The 24,917-nt window shown below is 35.9% G+C and overlaps 1 protein-coding gene across 12 annotated transcripts in view; it reads left to right on the top strand.

Moving 5' to 3' along the window:
• myrf (myelin regulatory factor) overlaps positions 1-24,917 on the top strand; it is a 38,400-nt gene that overhangs the window by 8,679 nt on the left and 4,804 nt on the right. For 2 of the 12 annotated variants that reach the window (XM_089127858.1, XM_039661812.2), the window contains 25 exons: positions 6,274-6,364; positions 7,941-8,216; positions 9,479-9,540; positions 9,839-10,061; positions 10,751-10,851; positions 10,945-11,059; positions 11,455-11,650; positions 11,740-11,816; positions 11,904-12,029; positions 13,177-13,276; positions 14,512-14,712; positions 14,864-14,972; positions 16,898-17,007; positions 17,094-17,254; positions 17,358-17,430; positions 19,089-19,171; positions 19,252-19,320; positions 19,406-19,501; positions 20,051-20,130; positions 20,233-20,346; positions 21,721-21,948; positions 22,945-23,038; positions 23,160-23,222; positions 23,461-23,566; positions 24,746-24,820. In XM_089127858.1, the coding sequence (XP_088983984.1) occupies positions 6,274-6,364; positions 7,941-8,216; positions 9,479-9,540; positions 9,839-10,061; positions 10,751-10,851; positions 10,945-11,059; positions 11,455-11,650; positions 11,740-11,816; positions 11,904-12,029; positions 13,177-13,276; positions 14,512-14,712; positions 14,864-14,972; positions 16,898-17,007; positions 17,094-17,254; positions 17,358-17,430; positions 19,089-19,171; positions 19,252-19,320; positions 19,406-19,501; positions 20,051-20,130; positions 20,233-20,346; positions 21,721-21,948; positions 22,945-23,038; positions 23,160-23,222; positions 23,461-23,566; positions 24,746-24,820 (3,029 nt within the window). Of the gene's footprint in view, positions 1-6; positions 186-6,273; positions 6,365-7,940; positions 8,217-9,478; positions 9,541-9,838; positions 10,062-10,750; positions 10,852-10,944; positions 11,060-11,454; positions 11,651-11,739; positions 11,817-11,903; positions 12,030-13,176; positions 13,277-14,511; positions 14,713-14,863; positions 14,973-16,897; positions 17,008-17,093; positions 17,255-17,357; positions 17,431-19,088; positions 19,172-19,251; positions 19,321-19,405; positions 19,502-20,050; positions 20,131-20,232; positions 20,347-21,720; positions 21,949-22,944; positions 23,039-23,159; positions 23,223-23,460; positions 23,567-24,745; positions 24,821-24,917 lie in introns of those variants that run through there. The other 10 variants (XM_089127861.1, XM_039661817.2, XM_039661815.2 and 7 more) reach the window with 10 other exon arrangements.

The following is a 24,917-nucleotide window of genomic DNA, read 5'->3' as shown; positions in this document are numbered from 1 at the left end:
CTGAGACCTAATCCTGCATTACAACACACACACACACACACATTCACGTAACCCTGTACCCGCCAGCTGAGCTCCGAGATGGAAAGGTGTATGTTGTTTGAACGGATATGAGAGACGTACTGGGTCACATCTTCAGTTTTGTAGCTTGTGTCTATCCTAAAACAAAATGCTGTGGCTTCGAGCAGGTACCGTCTCTCTTTTTCTGTCTCTCACACCCTGTTTATCTTTTAGTAAACTCTTGTCTTTTCTTATTACCGGTACTCACATTGCCAGATCTCATGCATTTGTTTAGTAGCCTCTATGTGTGCGTGCAATATATGAATGTGTGTATTTCTGTGGAAATCAATAGATATTATGAGACAGATTATTAGTGTTAACCCTAACCCTTTAGCATGTAACTCGCTCTTCATTATTTGTGCTGAAGACATGAAGGATTGCTCATTGCTGTTGCTTTTCTGAGTGATTTGACTTGTGATTTTTTACTAACAGACCATTTAATATCATAGATATTTGGGGGTGGGATCCTTTAAGCCAGTGAGCGGCCACCTAGCAATGGTTAAAACACTCAAAACTCAATAGCATCATGTTAGCGGTTGGCCCACACATTGACAACTTGATTGCTGAAACACTGTCCAATAGAAACCTTACTTTTGTTAGATTGACAATATCTGTGTGTGTTTTGTCTGGTACCGATTGTGAATTTACAGCTCTCTCATCATGTTTAACTAAGACAAATGTTTTCCTCTCTAACTGTGTGGATACTCAAATGAATGCTGTATTGATCACTGTGATGCTGTGTGTGTGTTTTTGTCTTTTTAAGGAACCCAGGGGATTCTGGGTAGTGTTTACCATTTGATAATGTTGTGGACTTCGCTCTATCATACTTTACTCTGGTGTGAATTAGGACTTAATGATTAACATGCATAAGAACTCGCATTATGGAAAGCCGTTTTAGCTTTTACTCATTTCCAGGATATGAATTCTTGACATCAACAATTAAATTTTTTGAGATTTTCACTACTGAAATGTCACTATAGGCTGCCATTCAAAATCAAGAATTGATTTTTTACTAGTAGAAATATCATTTTTGATATCAGTAATTGCATTGTTACTAGTAAAAATGTGAATTCCTGATATCAATAATTAAATTGTCACTAGTTGAAATGTCTATTCTTGATATCAACAATTCATTCGGTACTAGTACAAATTTTCATTTTTGATATCTGAAAATATATCTAAAATGGCTTTCTTACTAGTAACAATCACATTCATAATATCAGAAATGAACATTGTCACTAGTAAAAATTGAATTATTGATATCAAAAATGAACATTGTTACTAGCAATTCAATTGTGGATATCAAGAATAGACATTTCAACTACAGTAGTAACAATTGAATTCTTGATATCAAAAATAAAGGTTTTTACTAGTAATAATTGTATTTCTGATTTGTGAAATTGGTATTTCAACTAGTGAGAAATAAATTCTTGATATCAACAATTGATTTTGAAATGGCAGCCTATGGTGACATTTCACTAGTGAAACTACAATTACAGATATCAGCAATTATAATTTTTACTAGTTCAAATTCAAGAATTATCATTTTAACTAGTGAAAATGTAGTTGTTGATATCAAGAATTCAGATCCTGTGAATGATTAAAAGTCAAAACGGCTTGCCTATTGCCATTCCCGGGATATAATCGTTAATATCAAGAATTATCATTTTTACTAGTTGAAATTCAACTGTTAATATCAATAATTTTAGTTTTTACAAGTTAAAATGGAATTGTTGATATCAAGAATGAAAATTATTACTAGAAGAAATCCAATTTCTGATATCAATTACTATTATTTTAACTAGTGAAAATTGAATTGTTGACATCAAGAATTCATATCCTGGATATGATTACAAGTTAAAACAGCTTGCCATACGCATACAATGATCGGTTTCACATGTAAAATGACCAGGAGATGTAGAGAAACAGGGCATGTGTGTGTGTGTACGTTGCAGAGGGAGGTAAAGAGAGATAGAGGGCGAGAGATATAAGGGAGACAGGGAGGAGGGGATGTATGACATATTGCTGACTGTGATTAATGAGATCTCGAGGGAGACTTTCAGCGATGGCAAATGCTTTAGTTCAGAATCATGCCAAATACTTCTTGATCAGCCAACATATGCGTATTGAGATCAGTTTTGAGTTGATTAAGTGGTGTTTACAAGATTTAAAATGAGCATATGTCTGAACCAATGTCAACACATATGCAGCTTGTGATTTTAATTGAATGTGACGAATATTTCACAGTGTAACGGAAAATAGTGGCATGTTTTTTGTAATCTTCACAGAGCATGTGCACACGAATACACATTTCCGAACATCATAAAGGTCTAAAACGTTAATCATAGGTTTGTTAAAATCATCTCATTCTCTCTTTTTCAACATGGCTCTCTCCCTCCTCTCCCCCTCTCTCGTTCCCGTCAGTCAATCTCGCAGCCGTTATCAGCGCTGGCCGGGCAGATTTACAGCAGGAGGATGGAAACATCTGGATCTTATTTAGTAAAATCATCCCTCTCCGTTCCTATTTGCCCTGCTGGCACACTCATAAAACTGTCCGAGCGGAGACCCCAGTCGCAGCACTCCAAACATTACATCGGTTATGTAAAGCACGTTCTTTTGAGAATCTACAGAAATGATCCATCAGGTGTCAAACCTGTCCATGATGTTCTTGGTCACAATGTAAAGTTGTTGGAAACCAGGAGTCGGGATTGTGTTGGTTTTCAGTGTGATGTTGTGTTTGGGTCATCCACGGAGGCGAGAGGTGATCCCTCTTAGGCTGTGGGAGGCTGATGGACCAGAGAGTTTTCCCAACACTAACACATGAATTCTTCACATTCCGGCTTCGTTAGTGGCCTAATCTATCAAAGAGAGAGAGAGAGAGAGAGATCAGGGGTGTAGTGGGGGACTCTTCATCAGGGCTCGACATAAGCAATGGCCCGATGGCCCGGGGCCAGTAAAAGAGTATGTCGGGCTAGTTGATTGGCCAGTCACTTGCCCGCGCGGGCCAGTAACTGGCAATCAGCAAAACAAACAGCAAACGTCATACACAGTGTGGCGCGAAGAGTGTCAATGTTAAAATGCCAAAGAACTACGAGGCTGGACATTCAGAGTCATGGAAAACACAGTACACCTGGTAGGGATGGATGCGTACTCGGTATTAAACGGGACTGAATTTTGAAAGACCGCTGTATCGATAAGCTCGGACGTTATTGCTATTGCTGTCGCTGGAGAAATACATGTAGGCTATCATTTATTATTGCTATAAAAAAATTAACCATCTCGCTGAGTCGCCAGCCATGTCTAGGCCTATATATAATAAAATTAAACCATTTGTCTGTGATGCATTTTGCTATTCGCGCAGTCCAGAAGAGGAAGAGAGAGAGAGAGAGAGAGAGAGAGAGAGAGATCTCACGCGGTGCCACAGCGCGCACAACACCTGACGGAGGACAGAACTAAACATTCAAGTTATGGTTACACTTTAGATCTGTGATATAATAATATGATTTTATTTTTTATTTCAGCTTCCAAAGATTATAGAATATATTTGAGGTAAAACCATTAAAAACTGCATTCTGTCTAGCGCAACGTCCTTACCATCACAGCAGTACAGTAGCACGCTGTCATTTCACCTTAACTCAACCTTTAATACAGAATCAGCACGATCGGTGATTGTTGTAAAATGCAGTCACTTCGGTTGCTAAATTGCGGGGCGCGTTCAATAATAAAAAGAGCTATTAAAAGCACAAAAAGCGCAAGAGATGCTGTTCCCGATGCGGCGCGCGCTCCAGACCGCAACGAGATAAGTATATACTTTGGACTTCATGTGCGCATCTAAACAATCAAATGTACACAAAAATGTGTCAAAATGACTGGCTTGGAGATTCACTTAAACAGTTTATGTCTAAAATGGACGCAGTTATGGAAATAGTTGGGAGAAAATATGGAGTAGTAGTAGACAGCAGTAGTAGACAGTAGTAGTGCACTCGTTCTTAAAGGGAAGCAGTCTAATATGCGGACGATTGCAACATTACTGCGAATCAAACAACTAAAGGCAAAAAGAAAATCACTCACTGCTCTTGAATGAATAACTTTAGCTTTAATAAGTAAGATGAGGAGACTGAGGGAAAAAGAGAGAGAGCGATCGAGATGAGGAGAGAGCAGGTATTGACAAATAATCTACTGGACGCTGAAATTAGGTTATTTTTGCATGTCTCCAGGGTCTCTCTCTTAATTCCTGAACTTCCTTCACTGTTTTGATTAAACCTAATGTATACAATAAATAGAGTTTAATGGAAAAGTGCTTTTCCTTGTATTTCTTTCAGGGCCAGTCAAAATATTGAAGGGGCCAGCAAAACTCTGATCTACTGGCACCGGGGGCCAGTGGGGATTTTTTTTTATGTTGAGCCCTGCTCTTCATACTCGACTATACCTCCACCTGACCCCTCATTCTCTCCATCCTCCGCTATACCTTTAACCCTCTGATGGTCCTCGGTCACTTCTGACTGAATAATTTTTGATAAGTTTTGAATTTTTAAAAATCATAGCTTCATCGGAAGGTTATTATAAAAAATTGAATTCATTCAAAAATTTGTCACGATTTTTTGGTCAAAAATGACCCCCATAGGAAATGAATGACAAAAATTCACAATTTTTTATTTACTTATTTTTTTTAATAATTTTTTTTAATAAGAATTAGTTTTTAAGATTGTTTCAATTATATATTCAAATCCACAAAAAAAAAAAATGTGTTCATAAACAGCTGGGGAATTCACATGCCTCTCCATAGAGAGCTGTACATGCCATCTAGTGGTTACACCATGATTCTACGCTTTTTCTCTATACTGTAACCAGATGGTGCTAATTTTCTTCAAAAAATATTTTTTTTTCTGAAGGCCTGGACTCTATATTAAACTAAAATACTGCATTAATATTTTTTTGAAAAAAATTATATATATATAGAAAAATATATATATATTTTTCCATGGCAAAAATAAACCATAAATATTGCATAAATATTAATAAATTCAATCAAATTGTCTCAATATACTAAATTAAAAAGAATAAATATTATAGAACAAAAATAAATTGCATTGGTTTTACTGGGATGGACGAAGTTTTATTTTTAGGCCTCCGGTCACTTCTGACCGGGAAGGCCCAGGACGTGACTCATAAAGGAAGAGCATCAGAGGGTTAACTTGCTTTCTTTGTGTAATTCTGTATTTGTTGTTGAAACTTGCACTTCAGTGACTGAATACATGGACATGAACTTTATTTTTTAACATCAAGATTTTAGGTTATCATTTATATGATTGTGTAAGGGAACACATATATAACTTGACATCGGTTCTTTTAGTTGTTTTTATACTATAGTCCTGTGGTGTGAAAAATCAGGACTCACATTTTACTTAATTTTTAGACCATTAGAACATTATTTTTTTATTTTAGAAAATAAATTGGTTTTATTATTTTAATGTTTTATAATGTTATATTGGCCCTAATGATAAAATAACTTTTATTTAATGTTTTATGTAAGTTATATTATTCTTTTTTTTTTTTACAAGAATAATTTTAAAATACATAAGACTTTTTTTAAAGTTAAATAACATTCATATGGGTTCATATTCATACAAATATTCATAATTTTTGTTTAATTTTTAACACAAGAATGTGCACTTTTTTGATGAAATAACACTGGTGAACTGCATAAAGAGAAACATAGATTGAGCATTTATTTGGCTTAAGTGAGCAGGGTCAATCGGCCCGGGTCAGAGTGACGTTTTGCAGGTGTTGCAAACAGAGTGATCGCAGACGGGTCATGCGGTGCAGATTTGGAGAGATTTGGTAAAGAAGTGCAGAAGGGGGGAGGATGCGAGCAGCAAGGATTGGAAAAGAGAGAAGAGCTTCTTTGTGGATGAAGAATTAAAGAAAATGATTTTCTTTGAAAGTGACCCTCTAGCTCATGTTGTGTCTATAACCTGCAAGACATTTATGTTTTCATTGACCTCATCTGTGATCCCCAGTTTGAACATCAATCTGGGTATTAAACAAGCAAACAGCTGATCAGAAGTGTTGCAACAAGCCACATGAATCATGAAGCCATCAGAGATGTTGTGAAACTGTTATTTTATCATCACTGTAGAAACGGTGCGTAGGAACACGATACTCATCCTCCTCTCTCACTTTCTGTCTCTCTCTCTCCCTCTATTTCCCTGGCAGGTCATGATATTAACAGCTCTTTGGAGCCAACAAACATTGACACCAGTATCCTGGAGGAATACATCAGCAAAGAGGACGACAGCACTGACATGTAAGAGACATGAGTTTCTATGTGTAATCTGGAGACTGTTGGATTGTGAGATACGTGCAAGTGCACTTAAGGCGTGTCCGAATCCACTTTTACTAGTTTTAAGACAGGAAAAATGGTCGGTGCTCCCGGCGCATGGTCTCTATTCTCTTAATGAGTAATGGGTGTGTTTTGGGCATAACGTGGAATAAACCAATCAGAGTCTCACCTCCCATTCCCTAAAAGCAACGCAGGAACCGGATCTGCTCATGCACGAGGATAAAGCATGCTAGCAGACCATCCGCCTATAGGCGAACATTACTAGCGCGCTCTTTGAAAAACAAAAAAAATCGATTTCAGCTGCCTCAAAATCAGCTACGTGCCATCAATGCGTCTGAACTAGGGATGCAAATTATCGATTAATTCATTAATCATTAGTTGATCAACCTTATCGATTGATTAACAATTAACTAAGCGCCTATTTTCCTGAGAATGTCCTCCTGAGAATTTCTCACGGTATCAATTTAACATAAAAAGCTAAATATTGCTTATATACAGTGTTGGGTGTAACTAAATACTAAGTAATTAGTTACTGTAATTTAATTACTTTTCCCTTGATAATGTAAAGTAAGGGATTACTCTTCATTTATCTGTAATTTAATTACAGTTACTTCTGATGTAATTGAGGGAAATATTGTGTATAGATCAATCCGATCTCACAGCGACACAGTGTCTAAATATTACGACCGCACTCGTACAAATTTGTATGAATTATTGTAAAATATGTATGAAAAAAGTGTGAAATGTCATGAGATCAGACATAAAACAATAGTGGGTTTAACATCAAAATGTATTGTCTGATGTTTAAAAGTATGTTTTTATAATGTAACCTTCTCCGCCGTGGTCAGTTTAAGGATAATTCATGCAATTTTATAGTATTTATTTGAAAGATTAAAAACAGATTCATGTCTATCCTTGTATTATTCAGCTGGTTGAGAATAATATGGGATTTTGTAAGTAATTAGTAATTAAAAGTAATTAAATACTTTTTAGAGAGAGTAATTAGTACAGTAATCTAATTACACTGTTGAAGAGGTAATTAGTAACTAGAAATCAATTACTTTTTTAGAGTAACTTACCCAACACTGCTTATATACTGAATAAAAATGCATGTTATATTGCTCAATCGATGTTTTATTGTAACAGTTGGGATACGTCACAGAATAATGACATTTATGTAGTTTAACAAAATAAATTATGCATATTTAATTATGCACTCCTTTTTTGACCGCCTCATGTTTGGTTTTGATAATCGATTAACCCTTTGCATCCCTAGTCTGAACACACCTCGTTCTCGGACCAGCAGCCCATGGGCGCACACATGGGCGCAAATGCATTTGCTATTTAAACAATGTAACGCAGGATGCGAAAATGATAACTGCGTCGGGCTGAAACTAGCAAAACACACTTGCGTCGCGCTTGGTGCTGCATTGCGCCGGGTGTATGATAGGGCCCCTAAATTTGTCATGATGATGTAGTTATTTTGATAATAATGAGTCATATTGGCCATCAGCTGGTGATTTGGGTTTTCTTCCTCTAGTTGTTTCACAGAGGTCCACAGCACCCCAGGACCCCAGTATCTCTCGCCCCAGGCCGGGGCATCCTCTTCAGGGGGGTTAGGGTGTGGTGTCAGCCCCCCCATCCCCCTGCGCCAGGGCACCGTCCCGTCTCTGTCCCAGACCTGCCAGAACCCCTATCCACCTCCACCACCGCTGGGCCACCTCAGACACAACTACCCCTGCCTGGGGCAACAGCAGAGCCAGACACCCCAACACGTCAAAGCGGACCACCACGGACACGGACAGTACGCACCCGGGTAAGAGAAAGACAGACCAGAGAGGAGCAAAAATGACGTAAATATGACCAGTGGTGGGTTGAGTAACAGTACACATAGCCTAATAACATATTACTGCAGTTCCAGTTTTAAAGGAATTCTGTCATCATTTAGTTTCGTACTAGAGCCAGACCGATATATCGGCAGAGCGATATTAGGCATTTTCCAAACTATCGGTATCGGCAGTTATAATGGCCGATAAATGAATATTTCAACAATAAAATAAAAACGGACGAAACACGCTTGAACCGTGTCATGAGTGTTGTAGTTGTATAGTTTGTCCACCAGAGGGCACTCTACACCGTTCCTGTTGGCAACACTCGTTGAGTTGGTCACGATACATACAATTAAAAGAACATCCCCATCAGTTCTCTAAACTCATATAAGCAGGACAAAATTCGTGACTATCATGTCCAGTTTCAAATAAATAAATAAAATATCGGCCGATATATCGGATTTTAAAACCCAAAAATATTTGTATCGGTATCGGCCTTCAAAATCCTTTATCGGTCGGGCTCTATTTCATACCTGTATGAATTTCTATGAACTGATATAACGGAATGTATTGAAGTAAAAGTCTTTAATTACTTAAAAATGTAATTAAGTAAAGTAACTAAGTCAAAATACTTTGTTGCTGTCCACCAAATATTAATATAACAAAGTGATTTGTATGTGAACGTACAAGTTTTAGTAAAAACGTGCAGCTCTAAATCTGCTATACTTAGTTTCTTACTAAAGGCTGAGTAAGTCGTAGGAGTGAACTGGGAATAAGCGCCGAGGCATTAGATGAATGGGTCAGGCCTGATATCCTGTGAGGAATTGTGCAATCAGTAAAGCTCTTTATAATGTTGCCCAAAAGGAGGCAGCAGTTATGTCGTTAGTGAGCTTTTTGATGGGTTTCCAATTAAAACAAGAACTGATTCACTACAGTGCTTGAATGTTTAGTGGTGCATGCAATGTAAAGGCATCACTTTTAATTGTTCAACTTCAGCGTGTGTATCGTCCTTCCTCAAATCGTGTGTCTTGAGTGCTAGTGATCAGATGCACCATTTTCACTTGCTGGATTATAAAATATATATATATATATATAATACATGCATTGAAGAGGGGAGGATGATTTTTTTCACCAAATACAAGAAAAAAAAAACATGCATCCTCCCAAAATCTCAGCTGACTCACTCATGTTGTGGGGTATTTAATGTTTTAATGTACATAAATTGTATTTAATGTTATTATTGTTGCAGAACGCTACCCGAGTCCCCCCCAGACTCCAGCTCAGAGCCGTATTCACCGCAGCAAGCCAACGGTAAGTTCAATCCACCTCAGTGATTTAATGTTAATCGAACCATTTCAGTGCTGGGAAATGATCAAGAATGCTAGTTATTAAAGGTACAAAAAACATTAACAGAAAGTTGTTTAGTTATTCTATTAGTTTTAAATATAATGTTGATAAATGTGGGCATAAAAACAATTATTTAACACATTTTCATTTGTTGATTTTTTTGTGCTTATTAATAAAGGAGTTGACTATTGGCGTGGTGCCGAGGGTGATGAAGAAGAACTATATATTGTCAAAAAAATATTGTCTGCTTTTTATTTTTCAGATTCGCACATGCTCAGGACAATGACGCCCGAAAACATGTGTCACATGACCAGTCCTCCACCTCTCCAAACACACCCCCTCTATCCCAGCATGCACCGGGACATGTACCTTAAGCCAGAGCCCATGATCTCGCAGTATCCGATTGGTCCAACCAGCGGCGGGGGCGGAGACATTCAACAGAGTCAGATGCTTCATCAACTCCTGCAACATCCACAAGTACCAGAGTAAGAAAGAGAGAATCTGAGGAACATTTTATCACTCAGAGATTGATTTTTATAGACAATGAATAAACTTTTAATACATTTTAAATATGTTATTTTACTACAATTTTGCATTATTCCCAGTTATTAAAATGAATAAAAACAAAAAATAATTTTAATGTCACATTCAACACTACTTGTATCTTGTTTGTGTCTTGATTTTAAGTCTTGTTAGATTATTTCAATATATTAATAACAATTTATTCATTAAAATGCTTTTATGTCATTAGTGAGCTCCAGCCAGCTATTTTATTTTATTTTATATTATTTTAAATAATTTTATTTTAAATTATTTTATTTTAAATAATTTTATTTTAATTATTTAAAATTATTTTATTTTAATTATTTAAAATTATTTTATTTAAAATCATTTAAAATTATTTTATTTTAAATTATTTTATTTTAAATTATTTTATTTTAAATTATTTAAAATTATTTAATTTAAAATTATTTAAAAAATATTTTATTTAAAATTATTTTATTTAAAATTATTTAAAATTATTTTATTTTAAATTATTTAAAATTATTTTATTTTAAATTATTTTATTTTAAATTATTTTATTTTGAGAACCACTTCAGTAGAGGTAGAGATGCACCAGCAGTGTCAAAGGTCAAAATTATCCACATCAACAAATGCATGCCTGTTTCTCCAGTGGGATTCCTGTACATCCGGCAAAGAAGAGAAAACATTCAGACTCTCCCAACGGCACTCTCAACTCCCAGATACTCACAGGCATCATCAAGCAAGAGCCAGGTACACACACACACACACACAGGTACACACAGGTACACAAGCACGGTTGCATTTTCAGCACTATATGATGTTTGTGCATTCATGCTTTCACAGGTTTGATGCAGGATGCAGAAAACTCATACCTGGATCCAAACTATCAGTGCATAAAGTGGCAGGCGCACCAGCAGAACAAATGGACTATGTTATACGACTCCAATGGGAAAGAGCTGTGGGTGCTGCTCTAATCCTACACACTCCTGCACTCAGATTTATGACAGAGGAATGAGAAATACACTGAGGGCAAAAGTGTGTGTTTGGGATTTAATGGGGGTATAGGGAGGTATCAGCCTGTACTAAAAGAGATAGAAAGAGAGAGAGAGAGATGGATGGTAGCGGCCAGGGAATTCCTATGAGGTGAGCTGTGTGTAGGAGTGAGAGCAAGAGCAGAGATCTGGCTTACGAGAGAGAGGAATGAGGACGAACGGAGAGAAAGATCATGAAAAAAGGGCATGACTTTAGGTCAACGATAACAAACAAAAAATTAGCTTATTCCTAGTAAGTTTTATGATAAACACACATTCAACTTTCAAATGCTGTTTTCTTTCTCCCTTTCTGCCTCTCCAGTCCGATGCCTACCTATAGGGTGGACGCAGATAAGGGTTTCAACTTCTCCTTGGCTGACGATGCATTCGTGTGTCAGAAAAAGAACCACTTCCAGGTCACCGTGTACATAGGAATGCCAGGAGATCCCAAATACGTGAAGACCAGTGAGGGGCTGCAGCCCATCGAATGCTTTTACATGAAACTCAATGGGGTCAAGGTGAGTCAAACAACCAGAAAACCAGTCACACCTACGGCTACTCGTGTTCATAAACTCTTGCGTTATGTGTTTATCTCTGTATCTTCCAGTTGGAAGCAATGAATCAGTCCATTAATGTGGAACAGTCGCAGTCTGACCGGAGCAAAAGACCCTTTAAACCAGTGTTGTAAGTCTTTTTACTCCAGTTGTGGGAGTTTCTGTGAAATATCACATGTTAAGCGTGTGGATTTGAGGCACGTAACATAAATGTTAGCCATTTGTTTTACAGAGTGACTTTGCCGCCAGAGCAGGTTACAAAGGTGACGGTGGGTCGTCTCCACTTCAGCGAGACCACAGCCAATAACATGAGGAAGAAAGGCAAGCCGAACCCCGACCAGAGGTATGAACGATCACAAAGAGAACCTAAACAGGTTTATTGACAACACCTGTATCTGATTTACTTAACTCTTTCCCTGCCAGCGTTTTTTGAATTTTTTGGGGGCATTTTCACTGAATATTCAATATTGAATATTATCAAAAGAAAGAACAAACCCTCTGCTTTTAAACAACAACTTAAAGTTAGGTAATACTTTCTATGAAGTGCATGCTTATAATTTATTTTAGCCCCATTACAGTAATACTTACTTATACCTTAACTATTAAAAAGATACATTTTTCATATATATATATTTTTTATTATTTATTTATTTTTCTTTCTTATTATTGTTATTATTTCTCTCTTTTATGTTAATAAAATGTTAAAAACAATAAAAAGACAATTGAAAAAAAAAAAAAATGTTCAATGTTGTATTAAGGATTTCTGTATTTCCCCCCATTATTTTATTACAAGAATTATTGTTAATATTTAGATTTACCAAAAAAAAAAAGAAAAGGACGTAAAATGTATAGAGCACATCTTCATGATTTCTTAACATTTGCTTTGAGAAAACTGCATCCATCACTTTAATTAAAGCCATCAATGATGCGTTTATAGAGTTTAGTTACGGTATCACTCAGTATTTATAAGAACACAACACGGCTATTAATAACAATTCACTTATTTGACAGAAATGAATCTGAATCACTAAAAAGTCATTGTAACTAATTAATACTTTTATTTTATTATGAGCATGCACATTGAAAAAGCAAATGCATGAATTGTAAGTAATTATAAAAAAATATATATAAATGTAACTGTTATATATAAATATATCAATTATATATAAATGTAACTGCTATAACTGTTCTTATAATGCAGTATACTGTGAGTCTTTATAAATATATTTATAGAATAGTAATACTTATAAGTTATAATTGATTATAAGCATGGGCTTCATAGAAAGTGCAACCAAATGTTTTATTCTAGCTAAAATTACGTCGATGGGAGGGAAAAAGTTAATACATACAGTTTTATTACTGTAAAATTGTCAAAATTGTCAGCGAGTCACGAATACTGTTTGCATAGATATTCCGTAAGGTCAAAATAGCAGTGAAAAGTCTTCTAAAGCTCTTTTGATTCCTCATTAAAAACATTTGTGTTTGTGTAGGTACTTCATGTTGGTAGTTGCTCTCCAGGCTCAGAGTCACAGTCAGAGCTTCACGGTGGCGGCTCACGTCTCCGAGAGGATCATCGTCAGGGTAACCGCTGTCAGTCTGGTCGTGTCTGTCTGACCGACCTCCTCCAATCACAGCCTGTTTCTGTGTCAATTATGCGCCTCTGACCAATCACTATTACTGTTGCAGTCTGCAGTGCTCAAATGATGCGTTGTTATGCTCATGATCTATTTTTGATTTCTTGTGCATTTCTTTGTGTATTTGTTTTTTTAATGGCATTTTTTACTTTTTATTGTTATTGAGAGATAAAAATTCTAATAATAGGTAATAATTCTTCATTAGGAATGCACTGATACCACTTTTTCCAGAAAGAGTACGATACCAAACTTGCCAATACTGATTACCGACACATGTTTTGAACTAATTTGCCATTTTTACAAATATTAGGTAGAGAAACCAAAAGAAAATTAACCATATTAACTGGCTTAATTTGTTTAATGAATTGGTGTCATTTTCACACTTAATTACACCGCAAAAAAATTCAATTTTGTTTTTCATTACAAACGTCTAAAGATTTTTAAATCAAGATACATAAGACAACACGGCTTGTTTTCTAAAAAAAAAAAAAAAATTAACTGAATACACAAAACAAGAAAAAATATCTGCCAATGAGATCAGAAAACTAAACTTCTACACTCTTTACAGTAAATTAAGTTTATTTTTCTGACCCCATTGGTAGATATTGTTTCTTGTATTAAAGCATGAGGTCATTTCATTTTAATTTTCTATTTTTCAGAAAACAAGACTTAATATCTTGCTTTCTGAGTAAAAGTATTTTGATTTAGATAGATAGATAGATAGATAGATAGTTAGATAGATAGATAGATAGATAGATAGATAGATAGATAGATAGATAGATAGATAGATAGATAGATAGATAGATAGATAGATAGATAGATAGATAGATAGATAGATACAGTGTAGCGGTACAGTGATCACATGACGTTTTCCTGTACTAATGTAGTGAAGCACTCATACATAAATCATGCAACAGTTAATCTTTTTACATACGTATATGATTTAGTTTTAATCCAAATGACGCATGAGTGTTGAGCTGAACATTTTAACGAAAACAACTACAATATTGGTATCAGTGCATCCCTAATCTTGATTATTTGCTAAATGTGTATTCAAAGTTATGTGTACATTTATTTAAAAATCAGCTGAATTTGCAGTAACACAAGACCTTCCCTTCCCAGCCAATTACATAAATTATTGCTCTATTACTTAGTTCTCTCTCTCTCTCTCTCTCTCTCTCTTTCTCTCAGGCATCTAATCCAGGTCAGTTTGAGAGTGACAGTGACGTGTTGTGGCAGAGAGGGCAGATGCAAGACTGTGTGTATCATCACGGTCGAGTGGGCATCAACACGGACCGGCCGGACGAGGCCCTGGTTGTCCATGGCAATGTGAAGGTCATGGGATCCCTCGTGCATCCTTCCGACATTAGAGCCAAGGAGAATGTGAAGGAGGTGTGTGCATGCCTATCTCACGCACAAGCCACAAAGTGGGGGAATAGAAACACTTTTAATTGGCCCTGAAACTGTTTTCATTTGATAATGGAGTAATTTAGCTATTTTTGCTCATAGAAGTGCACAAATATCCCTCTCTCTCTTTCTCCAGGTGGACACCACTGATAACCTGAGGCGTATTTCTCAGATGAGGCTGGTGCATTATCAGTATAAGCCTGAGTTTGCAGCCACAGTGGGCATCGATACCACTGCTGAGACCGGTACTGTCCCCAGATCAGCCAAATATTTTGCATTAAAAAATTATGCTTATTTGAAGGACTATTAAAATCATTAAGGCTGTGTCCAAAATCTCCACTCAAACCACTACTCCCTACCCCCTATGTAGGGGGTAGGAAGCAGAGCGCTATATATATATATATATATATTTTTTTTGTATATGTGTGATGCTTTGTCTCTGTTTTTAGGGTGACTGTGTAACATTCTGTCAAGGGTCTACGGATGAAAAATAGCCTCTTGGGCTAATTCTGGCACGTTTACACTTGTTTATTAATGTGCATTGACCCTGTAAATAAATAAAATAAAAAAAATAAAAAATAAAAATAGTGAGCTCACCAGCATAACAGAAACGCCACTTTCGGACGCTACTCGATCGTCTCTCGGGCAGAGATGTATAGTAACGAAGTAGAACTACTTAAGTACTGTACTTAAGTACTAAAATGCTGTATCTGTACTCTACTAGAGTATTGTTTTTTTCTCATAATTATACTTTTACTTCAGTAGATATTTTCGATGAATTTAATACTTTTACTTTGATATTTTTTTAATGTTCTGCTAGTTACTCGTTACAATTATAAAAATTTTACGACTCACTCGTTGCAAGTTGGCTTTCATGCTGCCTAAATCACACGTCAGTTTTATAGGGTAATGGTATTGATTGACGCACACTAATGTCAACTAATGCAGGGGTTTTCCTGCAATGACATTTTTTTTGGTGGCCGCCAAAGCAAATTTGTATCCCGCCAAACTGCCTTATTTGATTGCTATTTCAAACTTTTGACTGCTTTCTTTAATAATTACATGACACAATACTTGTACTTTTACTTTTAGTACTTAAGTAGTGAATTTTTAAATAAACTACTTGCAATACTTAAGTAAAAAAAAATGTTGAATACTTTAGTACTTCTACTTGAGTGTGGTGCTTAAAGAGCATTTCAACTTCTACTCAAGTCACTTTTTTGATAGAGCACTTGTACTTTTACTCAAGTCCGGGTTTCTAGTACTTTATACATCTCTGTCTCTCGGCGCCGTTGATCATTGTCGCACTATTTTAACGCGCGAGTGCTTACAAACAATTTATACATGTCTGACGAAATTGTAAAACAACTACATATCATAAGTTAAACGAGACAAAACATAACTTAGATTTGTACGACAAATTCGTATTGTCGCGCTGCTCCCCTTGTCGTCCGTCCGCCATTTTTACGATCAGCGCAATGCATGATGGTATGTAGGGCTTGGGTTAGTTACCATCGGTTGTACACTATTTTTCAAAATGCATTCTGGGATACATTGAGTGGACTATATAGGGTATAATAATCATCACTATACATTCGGACAGCACTACAAAATGGCGAGCTCACTATATCATATAGTCCACTATATAGCGAGTAGTGGGAGATTTCAGACACAGCCAAACTCTTATCATTGTCAGACGGAGAGTAATGAGAATTTTCATGGTTATGTTACTTAAACACCAGTTATTTTAGTATTATTTTTAATTTTATAGAATTTGTTTTTATTTTCTATTAGCTTTTATTTTTATATTTTTTAATTTTAGTTTCAGTAATTTAATTATGTGCTTTTGTCCTTTTATTTGATCAGTTTTCTAACATTTCTATTTCAGTTTTAGTTTTAGTAATTTAAACGGTACTTAAGCAATATTCTCTTTTTGATAATGAAATGTGACCCAGACATTACTTTGTGAGATTTCGTAAAATTCATAAAGGATTATTTCGTTATAATGACTATTTAGTAATTTTGGACTGTTAAACTAGTGCGGGAACTTCCCCATGAGGAAAACAGCTTGTTTTGTGTGATGGTTGGGTTTAGGGGTAGGGTTAGTGTAAGGGAAGAGAATATACAGTTTGTAACGTGTGTGTGTGTGTGTGTGTGTGTGTGTTATCAGGGGTGATCGCTCAGGAGGTCCAGCAGATTCTACCGGAGGCTGTGAAAGAGGGAGGAGACGTGGTGTGTGCTAACGGAGAGACCATCCCTAATCTACTAGTGGTCAATAAAGTACGAGCGCTCACACACACACACTCCTACAAATGCCCACACAGTCTCTCTGCCTCCCTCTCATGTGTGTGTGTTTGATGCTACAGGACCGGATCTTCATGGAGAACGTGGGAGCGGTGAAGGAGCTCTGCAAACTCACTGATAATCTGGAGACTCGTATTGACGAGCTCGAACGCTGGAGCCGAAAACTCGCCAAACTGCGCCGGCTAGACAGCATGAAGAGCTCCGTCAGTGGAGGCACAGTCAGGTGTGTGTGTGTGTGTGTTTATGAAGCTGTGCACTCACAGGTGAGTCTATTTGAGTTCATTCAAAGTGAAAAAGTCTGAAGAAATTTGCTTCTTTTTTTCTAGCCAATCAGGAAGCTATTTTAGCAGAACAGGAAGTGGTCCACTCAAGAAAAAAACAGCTAAGCCAGGAAGCAAGGTATGATTTAAGTCAGACTACCTCTTACATACATTGTGTTCCAACTTATTATGAAAGTGACAGGATTTTAGTACAATAAACACACAGATTGAAGCGTTTCTTTGTTTTATTTCTCATTTATGTTGAGTATTTTACCATACGTGCAAGGAGAACAAAACACTCGTTTGTGGAGAGTCAGCGGATGCGATCAAGCGAGAACGTTAGGTGCACTGGTGCGACCTAGGAACAATTTTGGTCGCACTCTAGAGCCCTGATGTGGAATTCATAACATGAGAGATAGATGAGATTCAATAGAACGGAATAAAATCAAATGCGATGGGATAAGATAAGGCATTGTACGGAGGCGTATTGCATTCACTTGAAGAAAAAAAATTGACTTTGTTTTTCTGAATTAATGAGTTAATTTTTCATGGAATTTATTTTTTTTTTGCTCTGTTTTTCTGAATTAATGAGTTAATTTTTCATGTATTTTTTTTTTTTTTGCTCTGTTTTTCTGAATTGATGAGTTAATTTTTCATGGAATTTTTTTTTTTTTTTGCTTTGTTTTTCTGAATTAATGAGTTAATTTTTCATGGAATTTTTTTTTTTGCTCTGTTTTTCTGAATTAATGAGTTAATTTTTCATGGAATTTTTTTTTTTTTGCTCTGTTTTTCTGAATTAATGAGTTAATTTTTCATGGAATTTTTTTTTTGCTCTGTTTTTCTGAATTAATGAGTTAATTTTTCATGGAATTTTTATTTATTTTTTTGCTCTGTTTTTCTGAATTAATGAGTTAATTTTTCATGGAATTATTTTTTTTTTGCTCTGTTTTTCTGAATTAATGAGTTAATTCAGAAAAACAGCAAAAATAAATTTTCTCATGAAAAATTAACTCGTTAATTCAGAAAAACAGAGCAATTTTTTTTCTCATGAAAAATTAACTCATTAATTCAGAAAAAACGAGCAAAAAAATAAAAAATTTCCATGAAACATTAACTCGTTAATTCAGAAAAACAGAGCCAAAACTTTTTTTCTCATGAAAAATTAACTCGTTAATTCAGAAAAACAGAGCAAAAACTTTTTTTCTCATAAAAAATTAACTCGTTAATTCAGAAAAAACGAGCAAAAAAATAAAAAATTTCCATGAAACATTAACTCATTAATTAAGAAAAACAGAGCAAAAAAAATTTTCTCATAAAAAATTAACTCATTAATTCAGAAAAACAGAGCAAAAACTTTTTTTCTCGTAAAAAATTAACTCGTTAATTCAGAAAAACAGAGCAAAAAAATTTTTCTCATAAAAAATTAACTCATTAATTCAGAAAAACAGAGCAAAAACTTTTTTCTCATGAAAAACTAACTCATTAATTCAGAAAAACAGAGCATTTTTTTTCTCATAAAAAATTAACTCGTTAATTCAGAAAAAACGAGCAAAAAAATAAAAAATTTCCATGAAACATTAACTCATTAATTTAGAAAAACAGAGCAAAAACTTTTTTTCTCATAAAAAATTAACTCGTTAATTCAGAAAAACAAAGCAAAAAATTTTTTCTCATAAAAAATTAACTCATTAATTTAGTAAATTTAGTAAAAAAAAATTTCTTCAAGTGAATGCAATACGCCTCCATAGCATTGTGAGATGGAAAGGGATGGAATGATTGTGGAGATGTGTTTTGCAGAGGCCCGTGCCGGAGCAGAGCTGCCTGAGCCACAGATTCATGCAGGGCACCATCCTGGCACTGGTCATCATAATGGCCTTCAGGTCAGAGAGCAAATCATAGAATCAATATCCTGAGTCTCTGTTTCATGCTCATCATCATCTCTCTCTGTCTCGTTCTTTAGTGTCATATCCATGTCCATCCTCTATGTGCTCAATCTTCAACACCATGGAAGCATTAATGATGCTGAGGGGTATGTACATGTTCACACACAAGCATTCATTGCACATCATGCTCAATGACTCTCTGTTTGATCTCCTCTTGCTAATTTCTCTCAGTGTGGCTTGTAGCTCTGCGTCCCACTGCCTTCTTTTCGTCTCTTGGACGCCCTTCCTCACGACTACCGTCACATTCTGTCCATCCTTCTGTCTGTGGTATGCTGTCCACTTCCTTTCCCTCTGTTCCTCTATCCCTTCATCTTCTCATCTAGCTCTGAAAGATGTCCATGTTTTTAAATGTAATTTATCACTGAAATGTGCTGCTCAAGAAACATTTCTTCTTATTATTAATGTTAAAAACAGCTGTGCTGCTTCATATTTTAGTGGAAACTACAACACATTTCCCCCTTGAATACGTTTAATATTCTGTTGAAAAGCATTTATTTGAAATAGAAATCTTTATAAATGTCTTTTGATCATTTTAATGCATCTTGCCGAGTAAAAATAAACATTCTTTTAAAAAAACACTAAGTAGTGTAGACTTTTCCTGTCAAATAAATTATCCATTAGAAGTTCTTTAAGCTTATTAAAAATATGCACCGCAGCTCATTTGATCTTTGGAGAATTGATGAGACATGTTTGAGTTCATATTGAGAAGTCAAGTTTGAGACATTTATTCTCAGGTTAATATCTTTCTGAAATAAATAATTGAGATATTAAAGAGCGCTCATGTGATTTCGATGGTATAATATCTCTCTGTTTCAGCAGGTCACGTTCTGCTCTGGGTTCGGCTCGCCAGGCTTCTTTCTCCCCTGCCAGAGTGACCACATCCACTCTCTCCCCAGGTCCCAGAAACACACTCACACAAATAATGCACATGTCATATTTTTTCCAGTATGCATATTCTGATTAATATAGTTTTATAGAAAGTCATTATCTGCTTACAGACTCCACATCCCCATCACTGTCCAATCACCCGCCCTGCTGCCCTCCAACACCTGCCACAACCAACCAATCAGCCACTATCAGTCTGTCGCCAGGCAACAACCAATCCACTCCAGGTATGACAACTACATCACGACATTAATGACAAATTTCGACAGAATGAAAGTTTTTGAATGTTGTCATCAGAGCAGTTACAAATAAACTCTCCTTGAAGCCTGTATATGTAATGCACTGAATGATCTCATGTAAGAGTTATATTACATTGTTACACTTTTGGAAAGTGTAATTCATTAAAACACATGACAAACAAACAATTTCAGATGTAACAAGGAATCTGCAAATATTTAATGCATTTAAATTATTTGAAAAAAAAAAAAAAACCCCAATAGATTATCATATACATTATCAATCCCTTAATAATGCATTATACGTAAAGGCTTCCAGTAAAGTGTTACCAATAACTCTTTAACCCTCTGGGGTTGTTCATTTCAGAGTCACACTCGGGGCGTTAGGGTCCAAATGGACCCAAATGGCAGGATTCATATTTAAAAAAAAAAAAAAAAATCATGATTGTTTTTTTTACTCGTTTTTTATAATATTTTTTCTTTTCTTTTTTGGTGTTTTGAGAAAATGTAAAAAAAAAATAAAAAAATTATAATTAGTATTAATGCACTAATTATGACAAAATTTCCCTCCATTGAACATAATAGAAAAAAATATTTAACAAATATATATATATATATATATAAATATATATTTTTAAAGCTGTATTTCATTTTAGAGTCAAGCCTAGGCCTCATAAAAGCAATTTTTGAAATGAGATGGATGCCATCTGGTGGACAAACTGAGCATTTTAAAAATGCAAAACACATGTATAATCTGAATTTTTGGTGTGTTTGTGTATAAAAGTGTGTTTGTGTGTGTCTGTTTTGCACTCTTGATGTTTTATAGTTTCACCCCTTCACTGTTGTGTGCTTTTTTTCAAGATCGTGGCTGATTTGTAGATTGTACGCACAAAAAAAACTCAGTATTTTTACATTTTTGCCAATTTTCCATTCATTTTCCATGCGGGTCCATTTGGACCAGAACACCCCAAGTGAGACTATTTTTTTTACAACCACTTAGACTTTTCACATCCTGTCCCCAATTTTTTTGGGTGTTCAAATACCAAATACCAACAAAGTCACCAAATTTCGGACTATTCTGATGAAGCTGTGATTTAAAAAAAAAAATTATTTAAATTCTTTGGGTCCATTTGGGCCGAACAACCCCAGAGGGTTAAACATTAACATGAATTTAAAGTTGATCTACTTTCTTATTAAATGTCTTCCTCTACTTTTTGGGTTGAAAATTTTGGGTTTGAATCATTGAATCGGTTTAATAAATGAATCAGTGAATTGACACATCAATGATAATCTTTTTGTTGGATTAAATAGAAAAAGAAAACACATTATCGTTCAGTATCATATCGTTCTCTCTCTCTCTCTCAGACTCCAGCACTGCCGTTCCCACCCCGGCCACTATTAATAAGAAGGCAAAGTCTCGGCCGCTGGATAAAGACAGCCGCAACAAGAACCGTCTGAGTCACACGTCGGCTCCTCTGTTTCTCAGCAAAGCCAAGCGGCCGCCTCAACCTCCAGAGCTGAGCGGGGCGACCAAACGCTTGCCTGGGGGACAACAGCCCACGCCCCGGAGACAGCGCAGTGTCAACACACACGGTACACACACATATATATATATATATATATATTAGAGCCCGACCGATAAAGGATTTTAAAGGCCGATAACGATACAAATATTTTTGGGTTTTAAAATCCGATATATCGGCCGATATTTTTTTTTTTTTTGAACTGGACATGATAGTCACAAATTTTGTCCTGCTTATTTGAGTTTAGAGAACTGATGGGGATGTTCTTTTAATTGTATGTATCGTGATCAACTCAACGAGTGTTGCCAACAGGAACGGTGTAGAGCGCCCTCTGGTGGACAAACTATACAACTACAACACTCGTGACATGGTTCAAACGTGTTTCGTCTGTTATTTTATTTTTGAAATATTCATTTATCGGTCATTATAACTGCCGATACCGATAGTTTGTAAAATGCCTAATATCGGCCAATAATATCGGTCTGCCGATATATCGGTCTGACTCTAATATATATATATATAATAGGGGGCCTATTGTTATACCTTTTTCAATATCTTGATTTTGGTTTTTGGTTTTACTAGAATAGGTTTTCATGCTTGAATGTTGGAAAAAGACATTATTTTTCCATATTTGATATTGTTGCATCACCTCTCTTCCTAGTCTGTCAGTAACGCTCAGTGGTGCATTTCCCGCACAACAATGTAACTCGCTGCTTAACTACTATAGTATGATGATGCATAATAGAAATGATCTAGATAGTCACGAATCCGTGCTGTCGCACATTTGTCGCATAACCTCCAGTTTCAACTTTATTCTGTGTATGAGTTATTTAAAGGAGGAATATTGTGACATGTTCGTTCCCGGAAGAAAACTTTCTGATATAGAGTATAACTAACTAACTAACTAACACACAGACACACACAGACACACACAGACACTCACTCACTCACTCACTCACTCTCTCTCTCTATCTATATATATATATATATATATGTGTGTAACGTTTTATTTCCACGTTTTATATATATATATATATATATATATATATATATGTTTTATACACAGGTGTAAATCCACTAGCCTGTCTGAGCAAACTACACATCCTCGAGATGGATCAGGAGATCAAAACGCTTGATTGCTCCTCACCTGAGAGCTGCAGGTGTGTGTGTGTGTGTGTGTGTGTGTGTGTTCAGATGGCTATAATGGCTCACAAAGGGCCTGTTATCCAGCAGCACTGATGTTTTCAGGCCTCTGAACTGATGCGTTTTATTCATTTGCAGCTTTACCGTGTTTCTAAATGGAGACAAAAACTCATCTATGTCTTACATAACTCTGCACATGATGTGAGTATAAACACACACACGGTCTTTAGCTTTTACTCCAGTAATATTAATATTAAGAGATTTGCTTCCTCAGTGATAAGATGTGTTTTAAAGTGTGTCATATTTCAGTAATAGATCAATGGACGTCCTCAGACACATCCACTAATGTCTCCATCCTCTGACGCTAGAATCAGAGAGACCAACACACACACACACACACACACACACACACACACATGATCTCATGTTCTCCTTTCAGCTCCTCTGAGGTGGTGTGGGTGTGGCAGTGTGGAGCCACCAGGGGGCGTCTCTGTTCAAATCACCCAGAAGCCTCTTTCTCACTAGAGCGGAGCACTTTTACAACGGTGAGATTATTGGTCCTAGTTTACAGTTTTACTTGCTTACACACAAAATCCTTACTATCACACAATTTCTGAAACCTGACACTCAAACACCAGAACCACACACCAAATCTGCAAAACCATACACTAATTCAGCCTTGCAACCACAACACACAATTCTCTATGTAACACACAAAAATCTAACAGGAAGTATCTTGATTTCCTTGTTCAAACACAACTAGAGCCCGACCGATAAAGGATTTTGAAGGCCGATACAAATATTTTTTGGTTTTAAAATCTGATATATATTTTTTTTTCAGAAACGCGCAACAAAAAATTAACAGATTTCCCTAACATTAGTAGTTATTTATGAGTTTTAACTAAAATAATATGATAATGCATTTTCAAAAAGAAACTTGTTTCTTTTATTGTCACAACAGAACAGACTGATGATAGTGGCATTAGCTAGCTTTATGGTTATGATGAGCCATAATTTAGCAATGGATGACGTCATACTGCAAATTGTAAAACATACATTTTCAATGTAACAGGCCGAGGAGAGATGATGCGTCTCATTGCTAAAACTGTCGCGCGCTATTAAAGAAATACTTCAGTCACATCGTCAATCGTTAAAAGGACAGTCAGTCAACGACACTGTAACAACGTAACGTAATTTACTAGCTTTAATTTACGGCTTATTTAACAGCAGCAAAACTGGACATGATAGTCACAAATGTTGTCCTGCTTATATGAGTTTAGAGAACTGATGGGGATGTTCTTTTAATTGTATGTATCGTGACCAACTCAACGAGTGTTGCCAACAGGAACGGTGTAGAGTGCCCTCTGGTGGACAAACTATACAACTCCAACACTCATGACATGGTTCAAGCGTGTTTCGTCCGTTTTTATTTTATATTTGAAATATTTATTTATCGGTCATTATAACTGCCGATACCGATAGTTTGGAAAATGCCTAATATTGGCTGATAATATCGGTCTGGCTCTAAACACAACCTATCAATACGCCACTTTAATTCATCAGTGCTATACTATAGTTTCGGTTGAGTTTCGGCAAAACTGTTTGAGAAAAAAGAGGCAACGTTTAGAAAATGTGTGTAAGCAGTTGAACTGCACCTGTAGTAACTGAGCACGTCACTCCTTAAACATGCTTCGGTTGTCACATGCAAGCTTTTTTTCTAACAGGGGACGAGCCACCTGTGGTCACTTCCCGTTATGCCTTTTCAAGAGGTCACCTATCATTTCAGAGTGTCACATTCAGTGAGTGGACTGACTTCCAATGTGTCCTAACCAGTTAAAATATATCATGCATGCTTAGGATCTTCAGTGTTATGGGCAAGTTAACCATGTAACCTCT

This window comes from Pimephales promelas, chromosome 25 (assembly GCF_988280905.1).
Source record: "Pimephales promelas chromosome 25, fPimPro1.hap1.1, whole genome shotgun sequence".
Lineage (NCBI taxonomy): Eukaryota > Metazoa > Chordata > Actinopteri > Cypriniformes > Leuciscidae > Pimephales > Pimephales promelas.
The sequence above is the reverse complement of the archived record's forward strand: the minus strand, read 5'-3'. Positions and strand labels throughout refer to the sequence as shown.